The sequence below is a fragment of the Lagenorhynchus albirostris genome, chromosome 6 (assembly GCF_949774975.1).
Source record: "Lagenorhynchus albirostris chromosome 6, mLagAlb1.1, whole genome shotgun sequence".
Taxonomy (NCBI): Eukaryota; Metazoa; Chordata; class Mammalia; order Artiodactyla; family Delphinidae; genus Lagenorhynchus; species Lagenorhynchus albirostris.
This window is the reverse complement of record NC_083100.1, coordinates 29,545,714-29,558,173: the sequence shown is the minus strand read 5'-3', so window position 1 is coordinate 29,558,173 and position 12,460 is coordinate 29,545,714. Positions and strand designations below refer to the sequence as shown.

The window sequence follows — 12,460 nt, the reverse complement described above, 5'->3', positions numbered from 1 at the left end:
TACCTTTGTGATGCAGATTCACCATGAAGGCGGTGAGCAAGAAGGTTCCGTAACAATAATCAAAAGAGAATTTTCTTATTCCAGTTCTTGCACTCTCTTTCACCTTGCTTTGAACTTCCATCCTACATTTATCTCCTTACCTCCCAAGGCCACCTCTCTTTCACCAGATAACCTGCATGAGACGGACTGTAGTAGCTGGGGTGTATAGCTTTTCTGTAACTTAAATGACTAGAAAAAGGATGCTTATTTCAGAACTTAGAATGTTCAGAAATTCCTTTTCATCAGTCCTCCCAAGTTATCAGACAACTCAGAACCAAACACCCAACTGGCTGATCAAGAAAGTACAATGACCCTTTATACTCGGGACCATAATTGCTAAATAGATCAGTATTGGCATGTTAGAACATTGTATTTTCAACAGGAAGTTCTACTAGGGAAACTACAGAGAGCAGACGTGGAGGAAGGGCCTTGGAGAACATCTGCAGGCGGAGATTGCCAGACAGCTCATCTTCAGGCCTACAGAGATACAGATGAGCTGTTCCTTTTCTGCAGGGGGGAGCTGGAGACGCACCACCACACGATTAGCTATTCAGTTCTTCCTTTCTAGTGTTAACTTGCCCCTCACTGAAAAGTCTCATTTATGTAAAGTCAAAATTACATTAAGACTTTTGTAATTAGATTACATTTCAGTTGACATTAATTCACTTTCAGGAAGATTACAAATAATATTCTAGAATGAGATGGTGAATCTCATACATTTGTACTGATTTGCTTAGTTTCAGTTTCAGAGAGTTGCATTCTTCATCCCCACTTCCCAGCACATGGTATGGGCCTGGCGTATAGTGGATGTTGGTAGATGTTTGCTCACTCAGCAAATGTTGATTAAGCATCTGCTATGCACTAAGCGTTATGCCAGGTGCTGGGGACACTGTGATAAGTGAAAGAAACAGTTTTAAGGGAAGAATGGTCAGACAGGAGGGAAGGATGGTGCAAATGGGGATGCGGTGCTATTTATAGGAGGTGGGAGAGTAGAGTGTCTCTGTGAAAGGGAGGATATGGTCTTATGTCTATCTCTGTCTGTCCTAGAAAAGTAGCTATTTTTCTTCTTTAAGATTCTCAGGGCTTCCCTGGTGGCACAGAGGTTAAGAATCCGCCTGCCAATGCAGGGAACACGGGTTCGAGCCCTGGTCCGGGAAGATCCCACATACTGCGGAGCAACTAAGCCCGAGCGCCACAACTACTGAGCCTGTGCTCTAGAGCCCGCGAGCCACAACTACTGAAGCCCGCGCACCACAACTACTGAAGCCCACGTGCCTAGAGCCCCTGCTCCGCAACAAGAGAAGCCACTGCAATGAGAAGCTTGCGCACCGCAACGAAGATTAGGCCCCGCTCACCGCAACTAGAGAAAGCCCGCATGCAGCAATGAAGACCCAACACAGCCAAAAATAAATAAAATAAAATAAATAAGTTAAAAAAAAAAAGCTTCTCAAATGCGGGAGATATTAGAAATAGGTACGTCCATGGTGGGGAAAAGGCCCTTGAAAAGATAGAAATACGATAATTAAAGTGACCTTTATCCGTTTGGTAGTTAATGGTTAGAATATTTTTATCTGCTTTTGTAATTACAAACAAAAGTAGGGGTCTAAAATACCTTGTTTTCAACTGTTAGACATGCTCCAGTGATGGTGTGGTTGAGAATTTTGAAAATAATGAATGACCTGTAGAGAGAGGTAATTAAAATGCAGTTAGTGCAACCTCTGTGCCTCTTGGTGTTGCGGAAAGATTCCTCAGAGAAATGCTGCCAACAACAACCCTGTTTATGTACATTCGCAGTGCTGACTTCATTAACTAGAGCTGAAAGAATTTTCTGTATCTTCTCAGGTGTTCTCAAGTATAGAGAGCTAAGAACTCTCATTATTTTTACGATTATTGAGATTTTGAAAAGGGAATGAGTAGATGTACCATAATTAGTTTCAAATGTAGAAGCATCAGTAGACACACGTTTGATTAGTCATTTCAGTAGGAAAACCTGTCCAAGGTACAAGCACCTGCTTTATTTCCATGTTGTAAATGTTGTCCTTCTGCTCACACAGGAAACGAGGCTGGACCAGGCACACACGTGGCTCCCAGTTATTCTGTTGACTGGGTCCAAGCCTCCTCCAGCCCTCCGCACTGGGTCATTTTAGAACCACATCAGGTGCAGTTCTCAAAATGATGTGAAATCATTGGGTCCTCCCATCCTTCTGTTAAAGAAGCAGTGTCAAGTTTTCCTAATAAGAAAACCTACTACTCGGCAGAATTATACAAAATAGAATGTCAGAGCAAGAGGGACCTGAGGCATCGTCTGCTCCAACCTTTTTGCAGAAGAGGAAATCTAGGCCTAAATGCAGGGCACACATCCAGCTCATCGTAGAACCTACTGTTGTTCTTCAGTTACCATTAGGGTTAAATGGGTTCTACCTTTATAGTCCTTAGAACAGTGGCTGGGATGTAGTAAGTGTTCAGTCCATGTGAGTGATCTCTTATAATCATTATTTCTAGTGGCAGAGCCCGAACAGGAACCCGGATGCCCTAACAATCCAGAGCTGCCTCAGAGGCACATATTCTTATTTCCCACCTTGTATAGGGAGAAACGTGTTGGGAGAAGCTGAGTTAAAAATAGTGACGGCCGCAGTGCCCGTTACTGGGCACATCCTCAGCGCTGAGTTCTCATGTGGATGCTTTCATTTAATCCTCTTGGTGTGTATGAGATTCACACTCTTTGTTGTCTCCATGTGACTCACGTGAAGGCTGAGTTGGGTAACTTGCCCACAGTCACACTACTAACAAGGAACTGGGCTAGGTTTTAAACCCCACTCCGACTTCACAGTCTATATTCTTAACTGTTATTCTTTATTCCAGGAGTTAGCAAACTATGGCCCGTGGGCCAAATCCAGCATTCCTGTTTTTGTACAGACCTCAAGCTAAGAAAGGTTTTTATACTTTCAGATGGTTGAAAAAAATTAAAGAAGAAAAATTTCCTGACTGGTGAAAATCATGTGAAATTCAGATTTCAGTGTCCCTAAATGAGGTGTTGTTGGAACACAACCATACTGCCTGTGGCTACTTACGTGATAATACAGCAGAGTTGAGTAGTTGTTATAGAGACCCTGTGGCTTGAGAAGCCTAAAATATTTTCTATCTGGTCTTTTCTCTGTACTCTTCCTCAACGATTGTTTTGAGATTCCAATTGTTTAGAGCGTAACTGTGGGATTTATATAGAGCCTGTCTTCTCCCGTTACCTGCCTTTTTGTTTGTTCCATATTAACATATCCATCAAATGATGAATGTGTGTATAAAAGGAGTTCGTCTTTAAATTATTTGTATTTTATCTTTTTTAACAGACGGAGGAATGATTTGTTGCTGGATAACATTTGAGACTCTTGATGATAACCTGTTCTGTCCTTACTGTGGACTGGAGTGCTTTGCGGTGTACAAGCTCTCACATCCATTTATTGAGCTGGTTATTTTTAAACCTCTAAGTGTCTTAGATGTGGAAATCACTCTATTTTCTTTCCTTTGTAGTGGTTTGCTGTCTTCTGATTATGTGGAGATTCACTATGAAAATGGGAAACCACAGTACTCTAAGGTATGGTCAATAGCACATGGACATCCTGCAGTATAAATATACTTAATCATAGAACTGTTCATTGCACACTTCATTGTTTTGTTGTCTATCTCACTAAAATCCTCTGGCCTCTTATACAAGGCTATTCTTTTAAAATTTAAAATAAGTTTAGGAGAAATTGATTAAAATGTACAAATGTTTGAGATGACGTTAGAGACTCCAGCCAATAAAGAAACGATCATTGTTTTGGTTATACATACAGTATCTTATGTAAGTGAACGGTATCAAGAGCTCTCCAGTTCCATGGCAGCACTAGGCTCATGGGCAGAGAAATTGAATGATCAGACTGGGTGGGCTATTAGAGTGACTGTTTAGTCCAAGGGACCTTGGTACCCATGAAGGGCAGAGGACAGATGGGGAAAGGAAGATGTCGGGAACATTCTCCCTCTCAATCTTCAAAACAATTCTCTGAGGTGGGTATTATTATTCCTGTTGCTCAAAGGAAGAAATTGAAGTGGAAAGAGGACACATAAGCCTTCTCAGGGCCACCAAGCATTGTAATATAAATGCAGTGGGGTGCTTGATTTCTTTCATTTGGAGGTTCACTGTTCTCTTCCTGGAAGATCAATAAGGAAAAGTGGGTCTAGATGAAAACAAGAGAGAGAGATTACCTGTATGTAAGGAACACAGTTGCTCTCCACCAGTCAGGGTGAAAATCCCTGGAATGGCTGCATCCAGAGACTCTGATTTGTAAGAAGGCCGCAGAGTGCCGTTGAGCCTAAGCAGCGTCCATGGGTGCCATGGGAATGGGACACAAACAGGGAAACAAACAAGGGGGGAAACATTACTGGGTTGTTTCATTGATTGCTAATGAGCACTGGCACAAAAGTGGACCTTTCATGTGTGGGTTTGTTGGGTTGTACAGTCTGGTAACCTGGGCTTGTCAGTCCGATAACCTCTTAACCAGTATTTATAGGTGGTATGAACTGAGATTACTGCCGTGAGAGGTCATGGCATTTCTCCGGATTTATAACTGTCCGACGAACAGTTGGGACGTTTGTAGTTTGATGTGCGTTCCAAACCTTTGAATTTTATGCCCTAGATTAAGAACTTCCATCTATTATTCTTACTAGTCTGTCAGTTCTCGCCTTAGGCTGCATCTGGGGGGTTGTTGAATCTCCTTAAAAGTTAATGCTGTGGAAAGTGAACAGAAATGCTAAATCAAGCACGGGAACAGTGCTGCCTGGCATTTGTACGAAACAAAGCTTCTGTCAGCTGTGCCAGTGCTGTGAGCACTGCAGATGCTGAATCATGAGTCTGGAGAAGAGAAGATTGCCTGAGACCTTTACAGACTCAGCAAATGAACCACCTTTGCAGGCTGCGGTAACCTGATCCAAACTTCTCACAAGAAGGTTTTTTTTTTTTTTTTTAAAGAAATGAAATAGGTAATTGGCCTTCAGAGGTCATTTGAGGTCCCAAATGGAGGCCTTATCATGAATAAGACATGTCCAATCTTGCATCAGTTGTAACTGAAACTTAAAACAAAGGGTATTTTAACTCTGACAAAAGAGGTGTTCATTGCAGTTTGTTTTTGTATTCATTGCTTTTTTCTTATTTATGACCCATTTTCTCCAAACAGTTTATATACCCAAACTTACTTGCTTTATATGTAATGAATGAATGGTAACAGTCTGTTTTTTATGTGTATGTATCTATATAAACACTCTAAAACCTGAGATGATATGGTACACATTATCTTGTGGGAGAATTTTTTAACCTAACAATATTATAAACATTTTAGCATTCATTAAAAATTCTTCTAAACTTTTATTTTGAAAAAGTGTATCATATTGTTTCCAATTCATTTGCTATAATTTGTTTAATCCCATAATGATAGACATTTAGATTGCTTCTACTCTTTCACTGTACAAATAACTTTAAGGAAAGGCCTTCCAGATACATTTTGAACACTTCTTTAATAATTGATTAAGGATTAATTTTGAGAATGGAATTTTCTGGGTTAAAGAGTTGGTATAGGGCTTCCCTGGTGGCTCAGTGGTTGAGAGTCCGCCTGCCGATGCAAGAGATGTGGGTTCGTGCACCGGTCCAGGAGGATCCCGCATGCCGCGGAACAGCTGGGCCCGTGAGCCATGACCGCAGAGCCTGCGTGCCGCAATGGGAGAGGCCACAACAGTGAGAGGCCCGCCTACCGAAAAACAAACAAACAAACAAACAAAAAAAAGAGTTGGTATATTTTTAAGGCTTTTGCTACATATTGAGAGTTTTTTTTTTTCTGAAAGTTTGTATAAATTCATGCTTCTACTACCATTACATACACATTTTTAAAAACATGTTTTTAAACTTCACATTGCCTTCCAGGTTGTTTAAGAAAATCTTTGTATCAAGTACCAGAAAAGAAAATCAGTATGTAAGAATGGCTAGATTAAATAAACCTGTTTTTACACCCGTGCAACCTTTCTTCCGAAGATCTCAAACTATTTAGACAAAAGTACATGTGCGTGCACATGCACACACACACACACACACACACACACACACACCATTTTTCACATGACTAGGGAGGAACAGAGTCACTAATAGGCTACTTGGCTTTGAAGTGAAATCTGAATGTGGACGTTTAAAATATTCTGGGAATTAGAGTCGAACAAAATGATGAACCACACTTAGGAGGAACCTGTCTAGGTCTTCCCATATCACAGCTATGAAGCCCCTACCTAGTTCCCACTTCTAGTTAAGAAGAGGCTAAAGTCTTAGGCTTTTACTTTTATTGGATGAAAGTGGGCTAAATGGGCTTCTTTCCTTGTGAAGCAAATATAGGAACTGGAGAGATCAGCAGATTAGGTAGGCAGTATAGAATAGGTGCCAGGTATTAGTAAATGCACATGGAAGAACTTTCCTTGTGCACCAACAGAGCGATAGCTTTTTTTTTTTGCGGTACGCCGCCCCCCCCCCCCACGACTACCGTGGCCTCTCCCGCCGCGGAGCACAGGCTCTGGACGCACAGGCCCAGCGGCCACGGCCCACGGGCCCAGCCGCTCCGCGGCACGCGGGATCCTCCCGGACCAGGGCACGAACCCGCGTCCCCCGCATCGGCAGGCGGACTCCCAACCACTGCGCCACCAGGGAAGCCCGAGCGATAGCTTTTGTTAGAGTTCCTAACACAGTGCTTTGCACACAGTATGTGACAAAACAACTTTGTTGATTTGTTGGTCAACTTGTTGATGAAACTATTAAAAATAAGTTAATTTTTAGTGTGACAGTTCTTCTAAAGGAGTTAGGCATCAGTATGATGGTATAATAGTTATTTTCAAATTTAATATATTTCTATTAAATCCCTTTTAGGTGAACCATTAACTTTAAATGCCTACTAATACTTTGGTTTCTCTTCTTATGAAAAGAACTGCCACCTGGCCAACAGTGTAAGACTGAATAGATAGATACAGTACTTCTGTCCCTACTTCCCTTTATTACTCTTCATCCTTATTAAGGGGTGAGGAAATCGTCCTTTCCTAGCTCTATTTTCTCACCCTGGCTTCTTCCTGTCCCCTTGCTCCCTCTTGCCCAGGGAAAGAAGAGCGATTTAACTGGTGGGAAGGAGCTGGGCATGGCTACATAGTCCTTTCCTCCCTTTTTTTGGGTGAGATCCACCTCCCTACAGGAAGGGCACATTTTCTCTACTTGTTCTCAGTTGTGCAGTGGCAGCCCTTGTGGGTGTGGGTGGGTTGGGGGAGGGTGTTGGTTATCCCATGTTGTCTGTGCCTTGGTGGGTAAGTCTGGCTAACTTAGGCGGCAGCATTAGTAGGCCCACTGGATTCTCAGCTGATCCTCTCCTCCAATGTAGCAACACTAAAATTGAAGGTGATATTTTGATCCCTATTTCACCTGTGTCACTCTCTCATTTGATTTTAAACTTGGATGGGTACCACTTCACACCCTCTAGTATGGCTACAACCAAAACCATGGACAATAGCAAGTGCGGACAAGGATCTGGAGAACTGGAGCCCTCATATACTGTTGATGGGAATGGAAAATGGTGGATCTGCTCTGGAAAATAGTTCGGCAGGTCCTCAAGAATTTAAGCATAGAATTATCTTGTGACCCAGCAATTCTACATCTCGGTATATATCCAAGTGAATTGAAAATGTTATGTCCAAGAAAAAATTTGTACATGGATGTTTATAGCAGTGTTATTCGTAATAGCCAAAAAATGGAAACAAACCGAATGTCCATCAGTTGGTGAATAAATAAACAGAACGTGGTATATTAGTCAGCTATAAAAAGGAATGAAGTACTGATTGATACATGCTACAACATGGATGAATCTTATAAATATTACGCTAAATGAAAGAAATTAGTTCCAAAGGACCACATATTATGTGGTTCCATTTATTTGAAATGTCCAGAGTAGGGAAATTCATACAGACTGAAAGTACATTAGTGGTTGCCAGGGGCTGGGGGAGGTTAGGGAGGTATAAGGAGGAATGGAGAATGACTGCTAATGGGCAAAGGATTTCCTTCTGAGGTAATGAAAATATCCTGGAATTAGAAAGTGGTGATTGTTACACTACCCTGTTTTAATATACTAAAAACCACTGAATTATACTCTATAAAAGAGCATCTCAAAATAAAAAACTTCTCAAGTAGGTAATGGGAGTTTATTTACCCATTGTCTCAACAAACATAAATCCTCTGGTCCTTTCAGATTGGTCTTGTCACTTAGGCTCATGAAGAAGCCATTTTTATTTATCTATTAAACAGATATTGAGTTCACTCACTCTGATCTAGTCGCTGATCTAGGAGCTGGATGTGCATTAGTGAACCAAGAAGACAAAAATCCCTGTCCTTGTGGGTTCTATATTCTATTCTCGCCTTTGTTCTTTTGTCATTTTAATCACGTCGCCCTCCTAGAATGTTTTTTATGCTTTCCTTATCAAATCATTACCATGATTCAGCTCAAGCTCACTTCGTCCATGAAGGCTTCTTGGCAGGGACTGTTGTCAGAGGGAATGGGCTTCTGTGGGCAAGGCTCCTGACTGGGAGGCTAAAAAAATTCCCCAGGAAATCAAGAGAGCAGACCACACTGGCTCCTCACAAAGCTATTTTAAATTTGAATAGTGTGATTTGTGTGAACTATTAAAAATGTATGTAGCATTAAAATATATATAGTACAGCCAAACTTCTCATACCTGAACATGTTTTTCCCCTTGAGTTTAATGAAGGTAAATAATTAAACAGGTGTTGAGTTCTCAAGTTGTCCAGTTCTCTGAAATGTTTTTTGTATCCTTTTTCTGTAGTATTCAAATTCAGGTACATGTGTCCCATTATCGATTTTTTTTTTTTTTTGCGGTACGCGGGCCTCTCACTGCTGTGGCCTCTCCCGTTGTGGAGCACAGGCTCTGGACGCGCAGGCTCAGCGGCCATGGCTCACGGGCCCAGCCGCTCCGCAGCATGTGGGATCTTCCCGGACCGGGGCACGAACCCATGTCCCCTGCATCGGCAGGCGGACTCTCAACCACTGTGCCACCAGGGAAGCCCCCCATTATAGTTTTTTAAAAAATTTATTTTTAGCTGTGCTGGGTCTTTGTTGATGCACGTGGGCTTTCTCTAGTTGTGCTGAGCGGGGGTTACTCTTCATTGCAGTGCACAGACTTCTCATTACAGTGGCTTCTCTTATTGTGGAGCGCGGGCTCTAGGCACGTGGGCTTCAGTAGTTGTGGCACGTGGGCTCAGTAGTTGTGGCTCGCGGGCTCTCGAGCACAGGCTCTGTAGTTGTGGTGCATGGGCTTAGTTGCTCCGTGGCATGTGGGCTCTTCCTGGACCAGGGCTTGAACCTGTGTCCCCTGCATTGGCAGGTGGATTCTTAACCACTGTGCCACCAAGGAAGCCCGTAGATTTTTAAAAACATTTCTTTTTTTGCAAGCAGCCCAATGATTTATTAAATAGATTGATATATCATGCTGGTTGACAAGTTTGAAGTATTTAAAAATATGCATATAGAATAAACACTTGAGTATAGTGTCAGAGTTTTTAATTACCATATTCAGAACCTGGAATATCATAATATACACATTTGTGAGATGTGGCCTGTGGAGTTTCTTTTCAAATGTTTATCCAGATGTACAGGAGTTGATTGAAAACATCAGTGCCTGGTCACCATGAATGCCCAGGTTTATGAGGGTTTCTTAAGCAATGAAGATAATAAGAATTGGCTGATTGAACTTTACTGAAGCAGATGAGATAATTAAACAGACACAAAGGTGGGGCAATTTTAAAATAAATTATATTGAAATGATAGATTCTGTTTCCAATAGGTTCTATTTAAAATGAGTAAAATCAAAGGGGAAGGTGGAGGAGTATGGGGTTAAAATATACACACTACTATATATAAAATAGATAACCAACAAGGACCTACTGTATTATAGCACAAGGAACTATACTCAATATCTTGTAATAACCTATAATGTAAAAGAATCTAAAAAAGAATATAGATAGATAAACTGAATCACTTTGCTGTATACCTGAAACTAACACAACATTGTAAGTCAACTATATTCCAATTTTAAAAAAAGAACAAAAAAAAGTGAAAAAAATAAAGTGAGTAGAATCAAATCATTTCTGTCATTCAGTCAATAATACCAGGGAGCCAGATCTTTTTTTCCCTCACGAGGTTATCACTAGACTCCTAGAGCTGTTACTCATCTGATTAGGAAATGTGTTAAAGGATGCACATGACTTCGGTGTTTCATTACTTGCGGGAGTTGCCTGATGGTTTCCAATGGGGTTGTTTGAGCATTACCTGGCTTGTGGGATTTTATGTGGAAGTGGTGGGCTGAGAAAGTTGGGGAGCACACTTGCTAGGATTTTTAAGTTCCTTTGACTACCCAGTAATCTTCATTTATTAGATGTTCCATTTTTGTTGAATGTAAGTAACTGACTGACAGTTTTTAATCTGAAAACGCTGATGCCCATGGAGGCACACATAGACTTGTGTCATGTGCTGAGTGAGCCCTTTTTTGTTCTCGTGTCTGCCGTTTGCCTAGTCACAGATCTGTGATCCGCTCATAAGTGGTGATCTCGAAGGGTCTGGCCAGCACTCTTGAACTGTCTGAGGCCTTCCTGATTGGAGAAAGAAACACTGGAGCCTGAAGTTGTGGGATGTAGTTTGGCTTTTTGCTGTCTTTGGCAGAGCCTTTTAGCACTTTGTGAGTGTCTTCCTATTTGTGCATAGAGATAGCAGTTACAGTGAGACAGTGAGTGTTCCAGATAGCTGGCTCCTTGGGTGGAGACACCCCCAGAGCTGACTACTCAGTGTCTTCGTTAACGAGGCCCTCTGCAAGGGGCCCTTCTGCAGTGACCCGCTCCTGTCATCCTGATATCCAAGAGGGAATACGTCTTCTTAACGGGGATTTATTTAATATGAAATACCCGAAGATGTTACTTTGTAGTGGTGTTAACAAAATGCTGCATAATCCGGAGAGTTGCCAAACAGTATTTTTCTGATAATGCTTTCTCAAACACTTGGTATAAATTTAGCAATAAGAAACTCAGAAAATCCTCTAATGCTACTAATACTAACACTAAATTAGAACTGCCAAATTGCTTATAGTGCTTAATGTAATCCCACAATTTAGATACTAAAGCTTTCTTATGATAAACATCAGGAATTAGATGTTACCACAAATATCATTTAAAGTCGAGAAAATATGGTGATCCACATCCAGATATACAGTGAACCAAACAGTTCCCTTCAGATAATATTCTGCCTTAACTCAAACAGGTACCAATGACCTTTATACTGAGAGAGCATCAACCTTCAGCAGGTGAATGAAACTGAAATCTAAGAAAGGACTTGGAAATATTTTCTGGGGGGAAAAAGATTGTTTGTAGAAAAATCTAAAAAACAGAGCTCTTCTTAGAAAGGTCAAATAAATATGACAGTGTTTGCTGTGTACTTCTAACAATCACCTGACCTAAGGTAGCCTTTTGGTGTGACACAAAGTGCTAAATAACTGGTTTGATGGAATTTACAGTTACCTATGGTTGTTTTTAGAATCATGGGAAGAGTCGGAAATTTAATTGCCGAGTATCGACCTGGATTCTCAAATTACTGAAATGTGTGATACCATTTGTGCTTATAAGTTCCAGAGTTGAAAATGCAGATAGAACTTGGCATATTATATAGAAGTCATTATTTATATACAGAGTTGCTCTTTGAGAACGGAAAAGCAATCCTTTACAAAATAGTAAAAATATTAGAATACCAATTTTAGAAACCAACATTGAAAGTGTGTATTATAGTTACTAAAAGGAAACAAACTGAGTTGGTTGGGGAGTGGTGATTTGATGTGTGGGTGAACCCCTTTAGGCACTTAAGTAGCCTCTGAGGCTATTGTAATACACTTTAATAAGCAGTGATCAAGATAAATGTAAATCATTAATAAAAAGTCAAAGTCAGTATTCTCTTTAAGGAATTTGTGATTAACATATACACACTACTGTATATAAAATAGGTAGCCAACAAGGACCTGCTGTATAGCACAGGGAACTATATTCAATATTTTGTAATTACCTATATGGGAAAAGAATCTGAAAAAAATGAGATATATATGTATGTATAACTGAATCCCTTTGCGATACACCTGAAACTAACACAACATTGTAAATCAACTATACTTCAATATAAAATAAATAAATAAATAAAAGAAAACAAAGAGGAAGCTTCTGGTTAGGCAATGTGGATTCAGTGCTTATATTTATCTCAATTTCCTGATAATAAGCCACTCAAATAACAGTTAAGGAATTTTAAAAAGGGTGTAAACAAGGATAAAGACA

The 12,460-nt window shown here is 40.6% G+C and overlaps 1 protein-coding gene across 1 annotated transcript in view; it reads left to right on the top strand.

Annotated features, from left to right (window-relative positions):
• Nucleotides 1-12,460, top strand: part of ADAM23 (ADAM metallopeptidase domain 23) — a 162,443-nt gene that overhangs the window by 84,696 nt on the left and 65,287 nt on the right. Inside the window, exon 4 of the mRNA XM_060151339.1 lies at nucleotides 3,565-3,628. Within this exon, the coding sequence (XP_060007322.1) occupies nucleotides 3,565-3,628 (64 nt within the window). The remainder of the gene's footprint in view (nucleotides 1-3,564; nucleotides 3,629-12,460) is intronic.